This window comes from Leptodactylus fuscus, chromosome 5, assembly GCF_031893055.1.
Source record: "Leptodactylus fuscus isolate aLepFus1 chromosome 5, aLepFus1.hap2, whole genome shotgun sequence".
Taxonomy (NCBI): Eukaryota; Metazoa; Chordata; class Amphibia; order Anura; family Leptodactylidae; genus Leptodactylus; species Leptodactylus fuscus.
The window spans coordinates 192,841,180-192,865,541 of record NC_134269.1 but is presented as its reverse complement, the minus strand read 5'-3'; the positions used below and the strand labels follow the sequence as shown (position 1 = coordinate 192,865,541).

Below are 24,362 nucleotides of genomic sequence, written 5' to 3'. Positions count from 1 at the left end.
AAGACTGGTGTGCAATACTCTGGTCTTGACCAATCCACCCCCAATTAATGTTGTATTACTTTGGGGGGGAAGGGTGGGCATGGTCTGACTGCTAAAAAAAAAAGCTGGATGCGTAGCCCAATATTCAATCCCCCGCAGTCTGTGGGCCTAACAGAGCCATCTGACTTAATAAAACACTCTAACCAGAATACTCTCACCCTCCTGAGCCTATCTAAGGGGTGTTCAGTAGTTTTGAAGCCTGGTTTGCAGTATTGTGTCCATCTGGATTACCTTGCACCTAAGGCTGTATTAAGCCTATTCCAGTGCCATTCTACCTCTAAATTGTGCTGTGCCTAAAGCTTTGCATTGTGGGAAACTTTTTTAGCTGCTTTGAGGCCTCCGGGAATTGCATCCTACTTCATTCCCTGAAGCCAGGGGCTAGATTGGCTCTAGGATCCAACCAGGAGGCTGCATGGTGTAGCCTACCATCTTCCTGTAAGATCAGCAGCCCAGTCACTTTGTACCATCTCACTGAGGCCCTCTTGATCCCCAACAGCAGCTACATAGGAGCAACCTTGACCTAGATAACTGCTGGAACTCCTGGACCTTTATTGGAGGAAAGTCTGGTCTTCACTGTATCTACAAGATTAGTTATATATCCACAACTAAAGAGAACTCATCCATAAGAAAAAAAAAAAAATAGACACTGTTGACTTATCCACCTCTTATCAGATCTTTATCTGATAAGACCTGTTTCCTGGATAGGTGACCAGTATCAAATAATCTAAGGTCGTGGACAACCCTTTTATCAACCAGGGAGACTTGAGGAGGTGCTGGGATCTATGATTTCTTCATCCATATATACCTGCATTATATCTGCAGAGTGCTGAAACCCACAGCCTGTTATTCTACCTATAGCTCCTACTGTTTGCTATTGTGTGGTCTGGACCGGACTTTGCAGTGATGTAGAGAGACTTCCAGAGTGGGTTTCCCTGTAATTGTATGTGGCTTTCAGCATAAGAAACCTTGTTCATTTTAGTATACCTGAGGTGCTGTACTGGACTAACATCCCTAATCCTGTGATTCTCAGGATCCTTTTGTTGATGTTGACCAAGCTTATAAGACACAACTGGAGAAGGAAGGGCGGCAGCAACTCATAGTATTCCTGGAGCAAAATGGAACAAATGTCTTTTTGCTGGAATTACATGAAATGATCACCATAAAACTGAAGAAGCCTCACAGTACTGATGATTTCAGACCCTCCTGGACGTAAGTTACTTAGATAAGGATTACCTTAGATATTACTTTCCCTTATGAGGTTCAACTTTATTTTTTTTCTTACACATCTAATAGTTAGTGAAGCCTCATCTTAAGGACATGGCTATGATGCCAGTTTAGGGTTAATAACTTCCAGTCCGTATCGTGTTTTTATGTATGGATACCATCACATAAGTGCAGCCTTCAGCATGTCAGGGCAAAGATCTGATGTCTGATTTAGACATGTAGCCGCTGTCTAGATCTTGTGTTTCGTTCATGATTCAAACTGTATGAAATTCTTCCTTGTAGACTACGAGATGTCCTGGGACCTCTACTTGATGACAAAAATGTCTCCTTTCCTGAAATGGAAACTGACTTTCCAGAGCAGATCGCACTTGCCCATTGCATCGATACATGGAAGGTGGCTGCCTCTAAGAAATGGGATCGTCTGTAGTGATAGGACCTCTGCTGTGATGTCTCCTAATTCCCGGGACTAAGCAATTGCACTAATGCTGCACACTCAGGATTTAAAAAAAATAATTAAAATCATACAAGGGAATTGTACAATATTTTTTTAAAAACAGAGAAGATTTAGAGATATTATTATAAACAGGGACCAATAGTGAAGTGCAGAATCTATATGAATATATATACTGTAACACGTGCTGTACATGATACATATCCCATTCTGCCTTATGAGACAACTAATACAATGACGTGCACCACTTCAGCTTTTAGTAGCATTTCACCATCTCCATACATTTCATAGATCTACACGAAGGAACTCAGATCATGGCTGCGCCTTTGCCATTCACGTAGCTGATTTCAAAACATTGCCAGTCACTCTTATAAAAAGTTAATTGTTGGCCAAGTGACTTAAAGTAAGTGTTATCTAAGATACCAAAGTGGTGTAACCTGTGTACAGTACAAAAACCATTGGATGTAGATTTTAAATGTCACATATATAACATAAGTTACACATGATCAAAAACAGCTTGGAGAATCTGAAAGCGCAAAAAAATATTTAGAATTGACTTGGGACCAAGAGAATTCAGGTGAAAATTTACAAAACTCAGACATTATCAAACTCACATGGACCTGAACAGACCAGACTGTACCATACAACATACCAACCATACTGAACACACCAGACCATACAACTCACAAATCATGCCGAACATCGAGCATAACTACTATATAACATACAGACTATGATTAACAACAGATCAGACCATGCCATACAGAATACTGTACAGAGCAGACAATGCCATACAACATACCGACCATGCTGGACAGACCAGACTTTACCATGCAACATAATGACCATACTGAACGAGACACATCATAGCAGGCCATACATGGTCCATATTGACCAAACCAGACACTTACAAATCATGCTGAACATTACTGACTCTACTATACAACAAAGAGCGTACTCAACAGAGCAGACCACACCATACAGTACAGACCATGCTGTACAGAGCACACCACACAACACAACATACACACCGAACCATACACTATACAGACATAGACTCAGCATAATCCAAGCACAGTAAGACATATTTCTGTTTTATCTTATCAGCGAAATATAACTGTATAAATCAGGTAACCGTACACACTATACAGTATAGTCTTATATAATCACACTCCTGAATGGCCTTACAGTTGTGTCCATATTCTCAGTCTGTATAGATACAGAGGGTTCAGATTCATGAAATGTTCTAATACAATATGTTATGATGAAAGGAAACGTTTACATGTGCAGATCATATTTAGGTTTTATTTTACGTTCTAGGTTTATCTCTGCCAGGACATTACATTGGCCTATATGAGGCGACTACCTCAATAGGAAGCCTGATAATATTGCTGAACTAAATTTACAGAAAACCCTGGATTACTTGTACTACTATGTTATTGTTACTCCTTTGCTTTATTTTATGTGCCAAATTACTCTATAACTAGCCATGTTTTTGCTTCCATTAAAATGGTTTGCATTTGTTTCTCATGTAAAGTTCCTTTGTATTCGGAAGTTTATTCTCTATTACTCCTATACTATATACTACATACTTATGTATACTTGTACAGACCAGTCCTGAAATCCATCATCTAATGTAAAAGGCTGGAGATCATAAATATATTGTGTGTCACAATACCCCTACTAGTTTTCCAGGAGACCAATGGCTGGCAACAGGGAGTATACGGACAGCAAGGAAACAGACAGACTTACAATCAGCTCAATGGAAGGCAGGGCGACTTGGCCGGAAACAGCAGGTTCTATTAGCAGCGGAAAGGCTTGCTGGAGGCAGTAGTTCCACAGCTCAATGTACCAGGCAGATAGCAATAGTCTCTAGCAGTGGGAGGGCTTGCTGGAAGCAGTAGTTCCACAGCTACAATGTACCAGGCAGATAGCAATAGTCTCTAGCAGTGGGAGGGCTTGCTGGAAGCAGTAGTTCCACAGCTCGAAAGGAACAGGCAGATGGCAATAATCTTTAGTAGCAAACAGGCTTGCTGGAAGCAGTAGTTCCACAGGTACAATGGACCGGTAGGTGATAATAGTCTCTAGCAGCAAACCGGCTTGCTGGAAGCAGCAATTCCACAGGGTACAATGGAGTAGGTAGATGGTAATATTCTTTAGCAGTGGGAAGGCTTGCTGGAAGTTGTTCTGAGGTAGAAGATAACCAACTTGAAACAATCGGTTATAGCTTGAGGACCTTGACAGAAGGCAGACTTCTGAAACAATACTCAGGCATCTAGGTAATCACATACACACATGTTCAATAATCAGGCATCAGGAAATCAGGGTGATGTCATAGGTAGGAAACACAAAAAACTCCATTTTAACTGCTGGCAAGAAGGGTTCAACAAAACAAGATCCTGACATTGTGTAACAAACAGGGGTGAACCTACCCCTTTCCCCGCCCGAGGCGAACGACAGAAAGCCGCCCCTCCTTCCGAAGCAAAGGGGGCGGGGCATAGCGGCATTGGCAGACAGGGAGAGGACCTGCTCTCTGGCTGAGCGTGAGGGGAGGCTGCTGGAGCAGCACTGCTTCAGCGGCCTCCCCAATCCACCGCTTGGTGCTAAGCCAGTCCAGGACAGCTTGTCCTGGACTGGCTTAGGTAAGCAAAAATGCCGCCCTCCCTGGGGTCCTGACAGAGCGCCGCCTAAAGCGGTCGCCTCATGGGAGGTGCGGCACTGGTAACAAATAAGGCATATAAAATCCTATGTCACTTCACATGGTATTAGAAGAAATCGAGCAGAAAGGGTTAAGGGTAAGTTCACACTGAGTTTTTTGGTCAGGGTTTTGGCATTGTCAAAACCAGACCAGAAAACGCGTGAGACGTTTCCTGAGGCATTTTTTGCCATTTGAAGCGGGTTCTTTTTAGGCGTTTTTCGAGGAATTTCCTGATCCATTTCCTCTTGGGATGTGGTCATGAATGAGGCTAAGTTCACACAGTTTTTTGGTCAGGGTTTTGGCAGAAATCCGCCTCCAAACCCTGAACCAAAAAACACCTCACCATTCTTAGTATATAAAATGCTTCTGAGTCTTTTCCGCTAGCGTTTTTTTCCGCTAGTGGCAAAAAAGAAGCGAGATGTTCATTCTTTTTTGAAGCCTGAGCGTTTTCTGGGTCACGGCTTCAATATGAGCCGGTTTTTCCTGCTCACATTTTTTGGTCAGAAACCTGAAGCAAAAACCTGATCAGGAAACGCCAGGCGTTTTTTAAAAATATAATTCATGACTAGGGTTGAGCCGATCCTGACTTTTCAGGATCGATTTTGAAATCCGATTTCCGATCATTTTTCATTCGAACCCAATCCCAATTCCGATCCTAATGCAAGTCAATGGGATTTTTTTATTAATTGGAGATCGGATTTTAAAAGCTATCCTATTCACTATACAGCATGGAATCTAAGAATTGTTAGAATCCACGCTGTGTAGTGAATCACTAAGTAGCCAGAGGATTTTTTTTTAATCCTCTGGCTACCTAGTCCCCCCTGGTGTCCACTTACCTCCAGAGATGGCTGCTCCACTGTTCTTCGCCTCGCTGCTGCTCCAGCTGCAGTCTTCTTCTCCCTTCGCTGCCCCCTCCCTGCCAGGTTAGGAGAGTGTGGGCGGGTTAGGAGAGTGTGGGTGGGTACTGGGAGGGGAGATGTCACGTCTCCCCGCCCTGTACCTGCCCACACTCTCCTAACCTGGCAAGGAGGGGGCAGCGAGGTGAAGAAGACTGCAGCTGGAGCGGCAGCGAGGCGAAGAGCAGCGGAGCAGCCATCTCTGGAGGTAAGTAGCTTCTAGAGATGCTACTTTAGTCTCCCATTAGAATGAATGGAGGCAGCCGGCACGCAGGGAGTTAAGGCTGTGTGCCGGCTGCTTCCATTCATTCCTATGGAACCGCAGCGGAGCCTTCACACTGAGTATACACTATATACTCAGTGTGAAGGCATTGTGGGAAATACTACCGATCTCGATCCCACCTAAAAAAATCGTGTTCAGAATAACGATCACGATCGTGAAATTTTCTCGATCGCCGATCGGAATCTGATTTTTGCCAAACACGACCGCTCAACCCTATTCATGACCACATCCCACGAGGAAACAGATCAGGAAACTCCTCGAAAAACGCTTCAGGAAATGCTTCAAATGGCAAAAAACGCCTCATGAAACTCCTCACGCATTTTCTGGTCCGGTCTTGACAATGCCAAAACCCTGACCAAAAAACACCGTGTGAACTTTCCCTTATATTTAAAAAACCTGGCGTTTCCTGATGAAAAACTCTTCAGGTTCCGCTTCAGGTTTTTGACCAAAAAAACGCGAGCAGGAAAAACCGGCTCACATTGACTTGCATTGAAGCCATGGGCCGGAAAACGCTCACTGCTTCAAAAAGAATGGACATCTCGCTTCATTGTTGCCACTAGCGGAAAAGACTCGGAAGCGTTTTGTATACTTTGAATGGTGAGGCGTTTTTTGGTTCAGGGTTTGAAGGCGGATTTCTGCCAAAACCCTAACCAAAAAACTCAGTGTGAATTTACCGTATTTTGCGGACTATAAGGCGCACTGGACTATAAGGCGCATTACCCATGAGCGCCTTATAGTCCTGCCTAGGTCCATATATAAGGCGCACCGGACTACAAGGCGCAGCGCTGTCCAGTGCGCATTATATGATTGAAAGCGGCGGCCGGCAGACTTTGCCGGCGGCCGCTTAACCCCCCGCGTGCCAGCCGCTTCTATTCATTTCAATGGCACGCTTCCATTGAAATGAATGGAAGCGCTCGGCACACGAGGAGTTAAAGGGATTCTACCTTTAAAAGAACTTCCTTCTTGATCACGTCGGAATAATCTCCTTACCTTTTTACCATAGCCAGCGCCGCCTTCTTCCGCAGCTCCGTCTCTGTCTTCTTTGGGCCTCATGGATGACGCATGCGCAGTCTCTAACAGGCTCTCGCAGCCAGAGCCGACTGCGCATGCGTCATCCATGAGGCCCAAAGAAGACGACACGGAAGGCGCGAACACAGCTCAGGGAGAAGGCGGCGCTGGCTATGGGAAAGGTAAGAGACGAATAGTCTTTTAAGGCTATTCCGACGTGGTTAGGGGGAAGAGGTTCTTTTAATGGTAGAATCTAGAGTTGAGCGAGTACTGTTCGGATCGGCTGATCCGAACAGTACTCGCTCATCTCTAGTAGAATCTCTTTAAGCAGCGGCCGCCGGCAAAGTCTGCATGCCGCTTCCATACATTACAATGAGAGCGCGCTATTCAAATAGCTAGAGATGAACGAATACTATTTGAATAGCGCGCTCCCATTGCAATGTATGGAAGCGGCATGGAGACTTTGCCGGCGGCCGCCGCTTAACTCCTCGCGTGCCGCCGCTTAACTCCTCGCGTGCCGCCGCTTAACTCCTCGCGTGCCGCCGCTTCAAGCCTTATATAAGGCGCACCGGACTATAAGGCGCACTTTCGATTTCTGAGGAAATCAAAGTATTTTATGTGCGCCTTATAGTCCGGAAAATACGGTAGTCTTAGATCTGAGCACAGAGAACCTACATAGCCATGACTGAAAACAATGGCAGCAGATGCTACAGCAGTGTCACCATGTGTGTCCTCACCCTAAATCTACAATGCATTGTGCACTGGACAAACTCCATGACATTGTAAACGAAGTGACTGCTTTAAAGAAACTTTAAGCTTCATTTGCTGTTATCAGGACTTGGATCCAGGTAGATGCTGTGATTATGTAGATAATCTGTTTTCCCTTAGTCCAAACAGCAACATAACACATGGGGTATTCCTGCCCCTATGTGCTGTTTTAGGACAGTTGGAACTTTTAATTGAAATTAAAGTGTTAAACTAGACCCCCCTATAAGAGGTAAGAGTAACCTCCCCCCTCCTTGTGTTGATTATAAAGTACAAGAAAAATAAAATAAATATATAACAGGTAGGGAAGCCTTGTGCTGCTCTTTGGACTACGGAAAAACAGATGATCTACATCCACGGTAGGGAACCTTCAGCTTTCCAGCTGCTGTGAAACTACAGTCATGGCCAAAAGTTTTGAGAATGACACAAATCTTATATTTTCACATGATCTGCTGCCCTCTGGTTTTTATGTGTGTTTGTCAGATGTTTTTATCACATACAGAAATAGAATTGCAATCATATTATGAGTAACAAAAGCTTATATTGACAGTTAGAATGAGTTAATGCAGCAAGTCAATATTTGCAGTGTTGACCCTTCTTCTTCAGGACCTCTGCAATTCTCCCTGGCATGCTCTCAATCAACTTCTGGACAAATCCTGACTGATAGCAGTCCATTCTTGCACAATCAATGCTTGCATTTTGTCAGAATTTGTAGGTTTTTGTTTGTCCACCCGTCTCTTGATGATTGACCACAAGTTCTCAATGGGATTAAGATCTGGGGAGTTTCCAGGCCATGGACCCAAAATCTCTATGTTTTGTTCCCTGAGCCATTTAGTTCTCACCTTTGCTTTATGGCAAGGTGCTCCATCATGCTGGAAAAGGCATTGTTGATCGCCAAACTGCTCTTGGACGGTTGGGAGAAGTTGATCTTGGAGGACATTTTGGTACCATTCTTTATTCATGGCTGTGTTTTTAGGCAAGACTGTGAGAGAGCCGATTCCCTTGGCTGAGAAGCAACCCCACACATGAATGGTTTCAGGATGCTTTACAGTTGGCATGAGACAAGACTGGTGGTAGCGCTCACCTCGTCTTCTCCGAATAAGCTGTTTTCCAGATGTCCCAAACAATCGAAAAGGGGATTCATCAGAGAAAATACCTTTACCCCAGTCCTCAGCAGTCCACTCCCTGTACCTTTTGCAGAATATCAGTCTGTCCCTGATGTTTTTTCTGGAGAGAAGTGGCTTCTTTGCTGCCCTCCTTGAGACCAGGCCTTGCTCCAAGAGTCTCCGCCTCACAGTGCGTGCAGATGCACTCACATCTGCCTGCTGCCATTCCTGAGCAAGCTCTGCACTGCTGGTAGCCCGATCCCGCAGCTGAAACACTTTTAAGAGACGGTCCTGGCGCTTGCTGGTCGTTCTTGGGCGCCCTGGAGCCTTTTTGCCAACAATGGAACCTCTCTCCTTGAAGTTCTTGATGATGCAATAGATTGTTGACTGAGGTGCAATCTTTCTAGCTGCGATGCTCTTCCCTGTTAGGACATTTTTGTGCAGTGCAATGATGACTGCACGTGTTTCTTTAGAGATAACCATGGTTAACAGAAGAGAAACAATGATGCCAAGCACCAGCCTCCTTTTAAAGTGTCCAGTGGTGTCATTCTTACTTAATCATGACAGACTGATCTCCAGCCCTGTCCTCATCAACACCTACACCTGTGTTAATGGAGCAATCACTGAAACAATGTTTGCTGGTCCTTTTAAGGCAGGGCTGCAAATGTTGAAATGTGTTTGGGGGATAAAGTTCATTTTCTAGGTAAATATTGACTTTGCAAGTAATTGCTGTTAAGCTGATCACTTTTTATAACATTCTGGAGTATATGCAAATTGCCATTAGAAAAACTGAAGCAGTAGACTTTGTAAAAATGAATATTTGTATCATTCTCAAAACTTTTGGCCATGGCTGTACAACTCTCAACATGCTCCATTCACTTCCATGGGAGTTCCAAGAACAGCAGAGTAAGTATGCATGCTGGGAATTGTAGTTTTGCAACAGCTGGAGAGCCGTACGTTCCCTACCCCTGATCTACATAATCAATGCTTCTCCCATGTCCAAAAGCAGCACAACACATAGGGATGTAGCAAGAAGGGCCTCCTCGGCATACTGTGGACAAAACATATCGCCAAAGACAGTCGTCTCCGAGCTTTGCAGATCCAACCTATAATGCTTAATGAAGGTAGACTGGGACCACCAATTGGCAGCAGAGCAAGTCTGTTCCAATGACACAGAGTGTCTTTCTGCCCAAGAAGCAGAAACCACCCTGGTGGAATGGGCTCTCACAATCTCTGGAGGGGAAAGCCCTTGAGAGAAGAAAGAGACTCTTATTCCTTCAAACCTTTACTCCTACCTGAAAAATTAACCAGCAAGTTCTCAGTCTTTCTAAAAGTGCCTGTATGTTGGAGGTAAATATGCAGGCATCAAACCAGATCAAGAGAATGCCACTTCTACTCTTCAGGAGAAGAAGGAGCAAGAAAAAAGACCGGCAGAGAAATGAGTTGGTTAATATTAGAGGCAGAGGGTACTTTAGTTAGGAACCCAGGCAAAAATCTCAGCTGGACCCAGTCTGCAAAAAAAAAAGAAATGTTGGGCTCTGAGGTGGACAGAGCCTGTAACTCCCCCACTTTCATGGCTGAGGTAATCGCCAAAAGGAATGACACCTTAGGACAAAAATGTTAAGTCCACCATATCCAGTGACTCATAGGGTGGACCACAGACCCAACAAGACCGTGGACAGGTCCAAGTGAGGGACAGGTGCAGGCACAGCTGGCCTAATTCTTGCAGCACCTTTGAGAAACCGAGCGATAAGAACTTCTAGAGATAAACGTCTGTCCAGGCAGACAGAGCAGCCACATGCACTTTTAAAGTGGCAGGAGTAAGCTTCTTATCTAGGCCGTCTTGAAGAAACTCCAGAATAACTTCAATGGAGGGATTATCATAAGAAACGTCTTCCCGGGTACCAAGATTCTGCTGATCCTCTGATAGCTTCTAATTGTGGAAGCTACTCTAGAGCAAGATAGGGTATTCCGGACAGCCATAAATAATCCTCTTAGTCCACATAAGGCCTACTCAACTTCCAGGCTGTCAAATTGAACCTTTTGAGATCCTGGCAGTGCCAGACTTCTTAGGTTACCAGGTTGTGAACTACGGAAAGCCTCCAATATGTCCCTTGACACATCTGTATGAGCTGGGAAAACCATGCCCTTTTTGGCCAAAACGGTATGATTGCAATTACTGAAACTTGGTCCTGTCTGACTTTCATCAATACCCTCAGTATCATGGAAAGTGGATGGAGGTTAAATACCAGCCTGAACCTCCATAGAATTGACAGGACATCCACTGCCAAGGGATTGTCCTCCTGATAAAGAGAGCAGAATCTCTCCACCTTGGCAATGAGGCCATGAGGTCCACCTCCGGGAGTCTCCACATCAAGGTAATCTGTTGAGGGACCATTCCCCCGATACCGTGAGACCTTGACTTAGTTGATGCGCTAGAATATTCAAGGATCCCTTGATATGCACCGCCATGAGATGCATCAGATTCTTCTTTGCCCAAGAGATGATGAGATCTGTCTCCATGAGAAGGGAAGTTGACTTGGTGCCGCCCAGCTTGTTCAAGTAGAGGACCATGGTTAGATTGTCTGAGCAGATTTTCACTGCTCTCCCTCGTAGAAGTGGAGCAAAATGCAGGAACACCAGGTGAACTGCTCCGAGCTCGCACCTATTGTATGACCTGATTTTCTCCAACCAGTTCCAAGTCCCCCTCACAGGAATCTCCTCTAGATGCGTTCCCTAACCGATGAGGGATGCATCAGTGGTCAGCAGGTGTCACTTTAAACGCTTTTATTTCAGGCATTATTATTATTCTGGTGTTTTAGGAGATATGAGATTCTGTTTTATATGATTCTAATGTTGCAGCTCTGCCATTATTTCCAGAGATCCTGGAGATAAATAGGAGCAGTTACTTATGCGCCTCTGCCTCTTCTTCCTGATGTCCCGGCCAGGGGATTAACAGGAGCGCTAATGTGGTGCTGCAGGTTTAAATTCAGAACCACAATACCTACTGCACCACTATACTCCCTTATACAAACCTCCTGGTGCTGCAGTCCAGACAGCGATAATGATGATAATCATTAGATATCCCAGTGCGGCAGGGAGATACTGCAAAGGGACAGTTTTAACCTGTAAAACCCTGCTAGAAATTGTATACCCACTCAGGAATTGTGTAAGAGTAATACATTTACAGAACCCTTGCAGAGTAATTCACTAACAATACCATACTGTATGTACAGCTGCCTAAGATGGGATTGAAGGAGCACTAGGTATGGCTCCGATCAACCGTGGGAATTCCAACAATGTAGTCATTTCACCAAAGCAATTTCTCAAAAAAAAACAAAATAAAACTAAACTTTTAATAAAAAAAATATTTAAAAAATAATCAATGCATCAGATGCATGGTCCAACACTATAGATCACAATACCATGGACATGCAGTACATGTCTATAACCACCAGGCAGCGTGTCAGGGCATTCATGTAGTCTGCAGATTAGAACACAGGTTGTGTTATGAGAAAGATATACTGAGCAGCTATAAATGCCCCTACAAAGTCCCACTCCCTGTCCGTAGGAATAAGGAGGGTTCAGCAATGTCTGTATCCAAAAGTTAGACAATAGAGATGAGCGAACAGTGAAGTATTCGATATTCGTTATTCACTTCGAATAGCTCCTCAATATTCAACTATTTGAACGAATATAGAACCCTATTATAGTCTATGGGGAAAAATGCTTTGTTTCAGGGGAACCCACAATTCGACTCAGGAGGGTCACCAAGTCCACTATGACACCTCAGCAAATGATGACAACACCTCTGGAATGCAATTGGGACAGCAGGGGAAGCATGCCTGGGGGCATCTCACAAGCCCAAGTCACAGTTTTACCCCACCATCACAGTGCGCCCAAGTCATGGTAACTAGAGATGAGCGAACAGTAAAATATTCGATATTCGTTTCCACATCTAACAAGCCCAAGTCACAGTTTTACCCCACCGTCACAGTGCGCTCAAGTCATGGTAACTAGAGATGAGCAAACAGTAAAATATTCGATATTCGTTTCCACATCTAACAAGCCCAAGTCACAGTTTTACCCCACCGTCACAGCCTATCAACTACACATTTTCCACACTCAAAAAAACCTCTATGAGAGTAGGAAAATACCTGGAAACCTTCTTTCTTCCCCAATCGTATGGACAGAAACCCAAATTTTAATCTAATGAAACCTTATTATCATGGAGAGCAAACAATACTGGATTTTTGCAATCCTCGACCCCCGGTATAAGTAAAAAATATTGTCCTTTGTTCTGGTAGGGGAGAGGAAAAAAATCGCAAAAATGATATGGAGGCAAGCTAAGAAGCCAGGACTGAGGCAGCAAGGCCCAAGATGTTCCCTCTTCTAGCCACCCAAGAGAAACTCCCCCTCTTATAGCCACTCGAGAGAAACTCCCTGTAAGGATTGGAGTCAGGGTCAGGCAGTGCAGAGTGACACAGCTGGGAAAGCAACACTGTAACTAATGACAAAAGTGGTCGTAGGCCCTGCAGCTGGAACTATGCTGTAGATCTGAGATGAGGCAGACCAATGCACTTCCTAATTAAAGTGCGCCTGCCACGACTCCTACGCTACTGTCCAGGCGGCTAGGGTCAGGGAAGAGGAGGCCCTGAAAGTGCTAGGGGCTGGAGTAACGCGGGTGACACCTAAGTAGAAAGCACAGTGTAAAATTCAATGCAAAACCAAAGACAAAATAGCATGGAGAAAGGGAGGACAACAAGTCCCAGCAAAAACACAGAAGAGAAGGCGAGGTCGGACGAGCAAGAGGTCAAGCCAGGAGATCAGAATAAAGTACAAAATCAGAAGACAAGGAACAGTCAAATACAAGCCGGGTATACAGTAACCAAAAAACAGACAGAAAGACACACAGACTGGATATCTGGAGGAGACCAGGAAACACTAAGTGAATGGCTGGCAAGGATCCATGCCTGGGTGGGGTTTAAATAGCAGCAGAGAAAACAACCCACAACACCTGTGATGGCTAATTGCATGGAGTACTGAGAGCAAGGAAAAGATTAACCCTTAATCACTTAAGCACAACCAATAGAACTCTTAACACGTCTCCTGAGGAGTCGCCGCGCAGCAAGGAGACCGCGGCGACTCCATATCCTGACACTCCCCCATCGAGGCTGAAAACTTACTGAGACACTCTTCTACTTGTAACTGCATGATAGAACCTGCGTGTCTATGCTCTCTTGAGTTAGAGATAGATTGGGGCCCCTGCATTTTAAGTTTATGCCCCATTCAGCTTCAGCCCATAAACAGAGATGTGATTTTATATTTAGCTGTATACCACTTTTATTTGGGAGTGGAATACAATCAGGAAAGCTGGATTCAGCATATATATACTGTACATAGATTGTCTGTATACCCCTTAGGTTTTGGGGGGTAGACCCTTAAAAACTGGATTGAGCGTATATAGCCTGACTGACGTGCTGTGTATCCCACTTAGGTTTTGGGGGGTACAGCATGAAAAACTGGATTGAGCTTGTATGGACTGACTGTCAGTGAGTAGTATTGTAGTAGGTATTGTCCGAGTTTGGGGTTGCTAGGTGGGGTATAGACACAAAAGTCCAGATTCTTTAGTCCAAAACAAAGGTAGAGTTTTATTTTTCACTCAAAAAAGGTAGAGTGCAGCAACAAAAGGAAACAATACAAAAATAAATACCTGCCCGGCTAGGCTCTAACTCAGTGGTTCTCAACCTTTCTAATGCTGTGACCCCCACAATACAGTTCCTCATGTTGTGGTGACCCCAAACCAAAAAATAATTTTGGTGGCTACTTCATAAATGTAAGGGCTAGTTCAAACAAGGGGTGGTATAGCGGATTCATAGCGGATTTAGGCACTGAGAGTGACGCGGGGAGCCGCATCACTCTCGGGTCAAAACACGCTTGCCACGACTCCCCCCCCCCCGGAGTCGGCTCAAATTAATGGGCCAACTCCGGAGGTTGCTGCTGCCAGGCAGACGCCATGGCTCACCGAGCCGCGGAATCCGCCTGAAGGGCAGCCCGCTTTTTTTTTTTCCGTGAGCAGCAGCATGCAAACATAATTTAAACATAGTGATTAATCACAAAAGCTCCCCCCTTGCTCACACACAGCCTGAACCCCCTAACACGCTCACACACAGCTTGAACCCCCCCTATCATGCTCATACACAGCCTGAACCCCCTATCATGCTCACACACAGCCTGAACCCCCTATCATGCTCACACACAGCCTGAACCCCCCTATCATGCTCACACACAGCCTGAACCCCCCTATCATGCTCACACACAGCCTGAACCCCCCTATCATGCTCACACACAGCCTAAATCCCCCTATCATGCTCACACACAGCCTAAATCCTCCTATCTTGCTCACACACAGCCTGAAACACCCCCATCTTGCTCACACACAGCCTGAACCCCTCTATCATACTCACACACAGCCTGAATCCCTCTATTATTCTCACACACAGCCTGAACCCCTCTATCATGCTCACACACAGCCTGAACTCCACTATCATGCTCACACACAGCCTGAACCCCTCTATCATGCTCACACACAGCCTGAATCCGTCTATCATGCTCACACACAGCCTGAAACACCCCCCATCTTGCTCACACACAGCCTGAACCCCTCTATCATTCTCACACACAGCCTGAACCCCTCTATCATTCTCACACACAGCCTGAATCCCCCTATCATGCTCACACACAGTCTGAACCCCACTATCATGCTCACGCACAGCATGAACACCCCTATCATGCTCACACACAGCCTGCCTACCTTCCAGTCTCCATTCACTGCAGCTTCCTCTTCCTGTGTAACTCGGCACTGTACTGAATAGCTCCGCCCACAGAGTCCAATCACATGGTCATGACATCATCACAGGTCCTTCAGCCCACTAGGATCTACTCTGCTGCAGAACGTAGTGCGGCTTCTCAGCTGCTAAAGCCATCGGAAATATGTATTTTCCGATGGCTTTAGGCGACCCCTGTGTTTTGGTCGTTCGACCCTGCCGGGGTCGCAACCCACAGGTTGAGAACCACTGCTCTAACTGAACATAGAATAGGTTACCTCTCCTATAATAGCAGACTCAGTAGTAAATTGCAACAACCAGGACAGCTCCCACAGTGTGACCTTCCTGCTGGCTCTCCAGCCAAGCTCTGCCAAAGTGTTGCTGCTGGAGCTGACTTCTTAAACTCCCTTGACAAGCAGACTCTCTGCAGCTGAGTCGCTGCCGGAACATCCCCAAAGTGTGGACTGGAAGGGGGTGGAAAAACAGGTTCCACTGCCAACCTACCTGCCATTCCTAAAAATCCAGCCCAGTAACCGGAACTTTGGAATAACCCTCAGCAGACAATAGGTAGTAGTCTGGGTGAGATGTGCACCCCCTCCATTACCTGACCAGCCATCGGCTTACAATATGTTCACTTAATCCATACAGTAAACGTGGTAGCAAGGAGAAGAATCGAAATGGACAAATCACAGTTTTTTTCAACACTTTTTTTCACCAAAATGGTATTAAAGAGGACCTTTCATGACTTGGGGCACATGTGGTTTTATATACCGCTAGAAAGCCGACTGTCGGCTTTCCCGTTCTGTGTCCCAAGTGAAGAGCTATTGGTACCGGTACTGTAGCTCTTCACCGTCAGAAGGGCGTTCCTGACAGTCAGTCAGGAACGCCCTTCTTCACAGCAGTGTCTATAGCGCTGTACTGTGAGAGCGGGAAGCGTTCCTCCCCACTCTCACAGTACAGCGCTATAGACGCTGCTGTGAGGAAGGGCATTCCTGACTGACTGTCAGGAATGCCCTTCTGATGGTGAAGAGCTATGGTACCGGCACCGATAGCTCTTCACCTGGGGTACAGATCGTGAAAGCCGCAGTGCGCTGAATTCAGCTACTGTCGGCTTTCTAGTGGTATATAAAAACCACATGTTCCCCAAGTCATGAAAGGTCCTCTTTAATATAAACATCATCTAATCCCATCTAACAAAAAAAGCCATAGGGCTAGTTCACACTGAGATTTTTGACAGCAGATTTTGACGAGGAATCCGCCTCAAAATCCGCTGCCAAAAATGGCTCCCATTGACTTCAATGGGAGCTGCTCGCTACTTTTTTTGCTAGCTAGTAGTGGAAAAAAGAAGTGACATCAGGGGCGTAACTACCATAGAGGCAGCGGAGGCGGCTGCCACAGGGCCCGGGCCATTAGGGGGCCCGGTGACAGCCACTACCGCTGCGTTTTTTGGCTTTTTTATTAATTGGCCATCTTTGCAGACCCCCGAGTATAATGATCGGCGGATCGGGTAATAAAACATAAAAAACACTGTTACTTAGCTCTCCACGAGCATAATAGGGTGCGGAGAAGGGGGCCGGACGAGGTCTTCGACATCGTTGTCGGTTGGGGGGGGGGGGGCGGGTGCCCCATGTCAAAAGTTCGCCACGGGGCCCTGCCATTCCTAGTTACGCCACTGAGTGACATGCTCCTTCTTCCTGCTGATTCTGTGGCTGTCAGCCACGGTCTCCAAGGCACCAGACTCCCTCCTGATTAGGCCCATTAATTCAGGCCTAATCCAGAGCGGAATGCCGCAACGGAATGCCCGTGCACTGCATCGGCATTCCATCGCTGCTAGCTGCTCGTTATGTTCACACGCAGAATCCATTTTCCGCCGTGTGAACATACCCATGTGAAAATATAAAAAGTTACATGTCACAATATGGTGACACTAAGTAATATTTCTATAATAAACATTACTATATAATGTTATCGCCGTGATTGTAGTAGCCAACAGAATACAGGTAACATGTCTTTGTTACCATATAGTGAAAGCTGTAAAAATGAAACCCATAAGAAATTAGCACAAATATGTTTTTTTTTCCAATTCCGCCTCACTCATTTTTTTTTCCAGCTTCCTATTACATTGTACAGGATACTGAATGGTGACACTACAAAGCACAATTTGTTGCGCAATCAATAAGCCATCATGTGACTCTGTGGACAGAAAAATGAAAAAAATAACGGCTCTTGGAATGTAGGGAAAAACGGAAATGCAAATACGAAAAATTTGCTTGGTCCTGTAGGGGTTAATAAGTGGAACAAAGCTGCCATTTGTGGAGTTGTGCCTCAAGTATGATGACATATGCTTTCTAATGCAAGTTAAGTTTTACTCAGAAGTAGTTCCCTTTTTTCCCCCTCTGTGATTTCTGTAATAGGAGCTGTCAAATACAGGGTTCGTCAACCCCTGGCACATGGGGCATGGCTGCCCGAGTCCCTGAACGGACAGCACAGACTAACTCACCCAGCAGTTATGTTCTGAACAAACACAACCAAAACTAAACTGCTATTATTCTGTGGAGTCTCTTCAGACCAAAGGCTATAATAAGCGGAGGCCCTGGAGAGGTGACAAACATAATAAACAATGTGATTCACCTCTCTTGTGCTCCGCCCTTACCCGTTTCGCATTACAATGAGATTTTGGAGTGTAAACTCAGCCAGGTTGTGTGGGCGGGACTTCAACAAACTGAAAGTGAAACTCCTGTCCTGCATTCCAGTGCTGGAACTGAGGCGCATCACAGTACTGCTTCTTTCCACACATAGGATGTGATCACACAGCTTCATTCACCTCAGCACCTCCAGCTAGCAGAATGGCTGCTCCCAATGGCTGTCATTGTCACAATACAGGGCTGAACCATAGGGGGTCTTGTGCAATTAACCACCGCGGAGGGCCACTACAATTCATCCAATTTAAATGAAGCGCCAAAACACCAACTTTACCGCTAAATTCAAATGGACTAATGAGTAGAATGCCAGTGGACACCATTGATTACAATAGGGTAGTGACTAAATCCTATACTCCATAAGGACCTGGTCCTGTCTCCTTATCAGTTATAATAAATAACCAGCTCCGTGTGATATATTTCCCACTAGTCTCTGCCCGCGACTTCGTCTGCGGGTTGTTGGCGTCGATGATCCACCTATATTTAGCAAATTGCTGCCGTCAATGGTTTGCCTGCTCCGGCATTTCGGCAGCTGTTAAGCTGTCCTGCTGCGGAACTTGTTCTTCACACCGTGCCTATGATCGTTCTGGCATCTCAGTGTTACGCTTCTGTCTATATATATGAAAATAATATTTTTAAACGTGGACAGAACCGCTAGACTGCAAGACACTGCAGTGAGGTCCACAAGCCCCCAGGAGGGCAGTCGTCTGTCTGCAAAGCAAACTACCAGTTAACTGCATTGGCAGTGGGGTTTGTGCGGTTCTGGTGTGAACTGAGTGCAACAAACTCTCACCAGCTAACTTCACTGGGAAGGTGCACCTGTGTATAACTGCTGGGTGAAGCCAATTGAGGCCTTGCAAAGGTGATCTGCGAACTATCAGCAGAGAGCTAGACTCTAGCACATGCTTCACCCTGCAACACAGGAAAGGCTGCCAGGGGTTAAACGTCACCCCTGGTCAGTAACACAAAGGGCTCCTAAACAGCTTTGGAGCAACAATATAAATGGACAGTTCAATAGGCTTTAAAGATTCCCATTGGCAGAGCCAAGGAATCCTAACTAGATCCCTAGACTGCTCCTGCCTTTCACTGGAACCTATCCCTGACCTCCTGTCTCAAAGTTTCTTAGTCAAAGTGTGAACACCCGGCGGGCGTCGGCTCACACTATATAAAGGCAAGTCCCCGCCCAACAGGGGCGGTGGTCATGACCTCACCGATCATACTCAGTATGGGCAAAATGGGACTTAGCCTCTGAGCGGCTCCAAAAGGTCCGAGCATACACAGTAGGCCGAAAGCTGGACTTAGACACCTTACTGCATGACGCTGAGGGCGAGGGTTGGATTGTCCCGCAGGTGGCGCTATGCGCTGGCTGGGAAGCCTGCGGAACCCCATCCTAACACTCAGCAGCTCGTTGGGACACCATATTAATAAGCGTGTTCTTGGCGTTGATGATCCGCATGCTCCGGCGTTTCAGCAGCTGTCAAGCTGGCCTGCCGCTGAACTTGTTCCTGACGCTGTGCCCGTGATTGTTCTGGCATCTCAGCAGCTCGCTGGGACACCATATAATGAACGTGTTGTTGATGTTGATGATCTATCACATTTCCATTTCATTGCCAGGCAAGGGTAAGTCTACCCCTATAAGTCTACCCTTGCACTGCTTGCAATTATTTCACCAATAGCCATATATTTCCTGTGCAACCCTAAACAAACATTCTATATCTCTCTAGTGCATCCCATAGTGTTAATAAGTACTCCACAGCTCATAGCAACCCAAACAAGTTTCACCCAGCTCCCCATGTGTCTTTTAAGGCCGAAACCCCATGTGGTGGTAACACTACGGCAAAAACTGCAGCGCATTTCCAGTCCCTGCAAAATGGATAGCGACTCCCATCCACGTGTTGCAGAAAAATACCTGCAGTGGAAATTTTATGAATTCCAAAACAGTTGTGTTTTGGGAAATTGCATGCAGCAATTATAACTATGGAAACACCAGTGGTTTCTCTATAGGTATAATGGAAGCAAAAAGTTCACAGAGGTAAACTCTGCAACCTTTGTGTGAAAAGTGATGCGGGAAATCACTATGCGTTTCCACAGTGTTTTTTTCACGCAAGTCTTTTTGGCTGGGTCCAGACACTTGGGAGCATAGGCTAAAAAACATTATCAATCACACATGCACAGCCAATGGAGGAGTTACTTTGCGCCTCTCATGCAAACCTAACACAGATATGAAAGATTCCTCCATTCTTCATGAGCCTCTTGTGCATCACCAACCCCCTCCCCCCCCCCATTCCTGAATGTACCTTCAGTGCATGGAGCACAAGCAAGTACCCCTCAGCTCTCCACGTGCCCCCCCACCATGCACCCCACATCTCTCCCTCTCACAGTGAAAATGAATGTCTCTGAGTAAATTTATTATTTATCTTTGTGCTACACATTACAAAATATGGCCAACCCCTTTAATGATGCCCACTTGAGCCCTTTGCCAATCATTGGTCTCTGATGTCAGGCAGAAAGGCCAAGGAGGACAGGGAGGGAGACTAATGCTGTTTTTTGTTGTTGTTTTTTTTATGTTTGATTACCTCAGACCATCATACTCTGGGATCTGAAGAGACCCCAAAGTATAATAATAGCCAGTGAGAGACAAACCCAAAAAATTTAGGGTTTGGCTGAACTTGGAATTTTTGATACTATACCATATGGAGGGACCACTATGCAACATTATTCTGTAGAGTGGTGTGTTTTTGCACAAAAAAACAGTCATTTTTCCAATAACAATGCCTGCATTTTGTGCAAAAACACACCATGTGAACGTAGCTTCACATCGAAGTGAAAGTACCAGTGGCCTAGGACTGGATGTAGCATCCAGATACATAAAGTGTTATTACCATAACGCTGCTGCCAAACTGTACTCCAGGACACATACATTTACCACTATTTAGGGGTGCCCATGTACTTTAATTGCTTCTAATGGGAAAGTACAGTGGCATCCTGGGAAATAGCAGTAAATGCAAGTGTCCTAAAGCGTCTAGTGACAGCAGTTCTGTGCTAGGGGTTGTGAGATATGACTTACAAATACAAATGAGCTTTATTAGCGTTACCAAAGAATAAGACATTTGGTGTTGCCAAAGTAAAGGAGGTTGGGGTGGTGGAGAGGGGTGGGTACGGGGTTCGTGGGTTGAGGGTTTGAGTATCCTCGTTCTTGTTTGGGGCGTGTGGGTGTCAGTGGGTATGGTGTAGACAGGTGATGGGGGGGGGGCTTAGGGGGGGTTAATAGTTCATGGGGAATGGGTGGTTTGATAGTCCATGTGTCTCATCTTCCTCTTGTTTGGTGACAGCTGGACACGTATTGGGCCGCGATCTCCACAGTGGCCTCCTCTTCTCCCAGTAGGATGTAGAGTTTCCTCTTCTCGTCTGCAGATGTGAAGTCTGGGATGTGGGAAGAGAGTCTTTGGTAGTAGACGGCCCTCACAGCTGAGTATTTGGTGCAGTATAGCAAGAAGTGAGTCTCGTCTCGGATTTTGGCACTGAGAATGACACGGGGAGCTGTGTCACTCTCGGGTCAAAACCCGTCTGCCACAACAGTCGCAGCTTCTCCCTCCGGAGCAGGCTGAAATGAAATGTATCGGCTGACTCCGGAGGCATGCTGCACGCTCTTGGAAAACAGTAGCCTGGCGCTCTACATAGACCACCATTGTGAGGGGGTGGATTATGACGTGGATTACACGCCATAATCCGCCCCCTTAGTGTCCGTGTGAACGCGTCCTAAACGCAGTAACGTAATAAAACCAATGTAAATATAGTATCACCGTAATTGTAGTGATTTGCTGGACAAAGCTGCCATGTCATGATTAAGGGGCTACAATAACGCCCCGAAACGCGTCAGTCAGACGTCATTTCATCTCTGCCATCATGCATACTTGTATTTGATTTTATGGAGCGGCTTATGCTCTGGAAAACTTTTTCATAATAAAAGTTACGTTTTATATAAAGGAATAGATGCTGGATTTTTTCAATTCATGGACGAATGTAGTGAAAAATTCACTTGCACCCGTGACAATAATCCCAGGGGGACTTGGAGTGATCAGTTGCAGCTCTTCTTGCTGCTGAAATGTTATTGTCATTTGGAATCCAACAAACACCTTTTTATTTACTCATTTTCGTGCCTTTGGCTCATTCTCTGACAGTAGCGCTCTAACAATATCCTGTTTTTTTCCTATCTTGTATGTCATATTTAATGCAGAGTAGAGATGAGCGAACAGTGTTCTATCGAACTCATGTTCGATCGGATATTAGGCTGTTCGGCATGTTCGAATCGAATCGAACACCGCGTGGTAAAGTGCGCCATTACTCGATTCCCCTCCCACCTTCCCTGGCGCCTTTTTTGCTCCAATAACAGCGCAGGGTAGGTGGGACAGGAACTACGACACCGGTGACGTTGAAAAAAGTAGGCAAAACCCATTGGCTGCCGAAAACATGTGACCTCTAATTTAAAAGAACAGCGCCGCCCAGCTTCGCGTCATTCTGAGCTTGCAATTCACCGGGGACGGAGGTTTCCATCCAGCTAGCTAGGGCTTAGATTCTGGGTAGGCAGGGACAGGCTAGGATAGGAAGGAGAAGACAACCAACAGCTCTTGTAAGAGCTAAATTCCAGGGAGAAGCTTGTCAGTGTAACGTGGCACTAACGGGCTCAATCGCCGCAACCCAGCTTTCCCAGGATCCTGAATGGAATACACTGTCAGTGTATTCCCGTATACCCGATATATACCCCGATACCCGTTCCAACGGTGTGCCCCCCCACCTTCACCCCAGAAATACCCTGCAAGTCCCCTAGCAATAGAATTGGGGCTATATACACCCACAATTTTTACTACTGGTATACAGTGCCATTGTCTGACTGGGAATTCAAAGAATATATTGGGAATACAAATACCCTCATTTCTTGCTACTGCCATATAGTGCCAGTTTCTGACTGGTAATTCAAAGAATATATTGTGGTTACGTGCACCCACAATTTTTACTACTGGTATACAGTGCCATTGTCTGACTGGGAATTCAAAGAATATATTGGGAATACAAATACCCTCATTTCTTGCTACTGCCATATAGTGCCAGTGTCTGACTGGGAATTCAAAGAATATATTGTGGTTACGTGCACCCACAATTTTTACTACTGGTATACAGTGCCATTGTCTGACTGGGAATTCAAAGAATATATTGGGGTTATAAATACCCTCATTTCTTGCTACTGCCATATAGTGCCAGTTTCTGACTGGGAATTCAAAGAATATATTGGGGTTACGTTCACCCACAATTTTTACTACTGGTATACAGTGCCATTGTCTGACTGGGAATTCAAAGAATATATTGGGGTTATAAATACCCTCATTTCTTGCTACTGCCATATAGTGCCAGTTTCTGACTGGGAATTCAAAGAATATATTGTGGTTACGTGCACCCACAATTTTTACTACTGGTATACAGTGCCATTGTCTGACTGGGAATTCAAAGAATATATTGGGGTTATAAATACCCTCATTTCTTGCTACTGCCATATAGTGCCAGTTTCTGACTGGGAATTCAAAGAATATATTGGGGTTACGTGCACCCACAATTTTTACTACTGGTATACAGTGCCATTGTCTGACTGGGAATTCAAAGAATATATTGGGGTTATAAATACCCTCATTTCTTGCTACTGCCATATAGTGCCAGTTTCTGACTGGGAATTCAAAGAATATATTGGGGTTACGTGCACCCACAATTTTTACTACTGGTATACAGTGCCAATTTCTAACTAGGAATTCAAAATGCGCAAGGCTCCCGGAAAGGGACGTGGACGAGGCCGTGGGCGAGGTTGGGGGAATGGTTCTGGGGAGCAAGGTAGCAGTGAAGCCACAGGGCGTCCCGTGCCTACTCCTGTGGGGCAGCAAGCATTGCGCCACTCCACAGTGCCAGGGTTGCTTGCCACATTAACTAAACTGCAGGGTACAAACCTTAGTAGGCCCGAGAACCAGGAACAGGTCTTGCAATGGCTGTCAGAGAACGCTTACAGCACATTGTCCAGCAGCCAGTCAGACTCTGCCTCCTCTCCTCCTATTACCCAACAGTCTTGTCTTCCTTCCTCCCAAAATTCCGAAGCTTTACAGAACAATAACCCAAACTGTCCCTGCTCCCCAGAGCTGTTCTCCGCTCCTTTCATTGTCCCTCAACCTGCCTCTCCACGTCACGATTCCACGAACCTAACAGAGGAGCATCTGTGTCCAGATGCTCAAACACTAGAGTCTCCTCCATCTCCGTTCGATTTGGTGGTGGATGACCAGCAACCCACCCTCATCGACGATGATGTGACGCAGTTGCCGTCAGGGCATC

The 24,362-nt window shown here is 45.6% G+C and overlaps 1 protein-coding gene across 1 annotated transcript in view; it reads left to right on the top strand.

Annotated features, from left to right (window-relative positions):
- The window catches only part of LOC142203891 (E3 ubiquitin-protein ligase RNF213-like), a 335,709-nt gene extending 332,517 nt beyond the window's left edge, over positions 1-3,192 (top strand). Inside the window, exons 63-64 of the mRNA XM_075274990.1 lie at positions 1,070-1,248; positions 1,546-3,192. Coding sequence (XP_075131091.1) covers positions 1,070-1,248; positions 1,546-1,690 — 324 coding nt within the window. The 3' untranslated portion in view covers positions 1,691-3,192. The remainder of the gene's footprint in view (positions 1-1,069; positions 1,249-1,545) is intronic.
- The last annotated feature ends 21,170 nt before the right edge of the window (positions 3,193-24,362 follow it).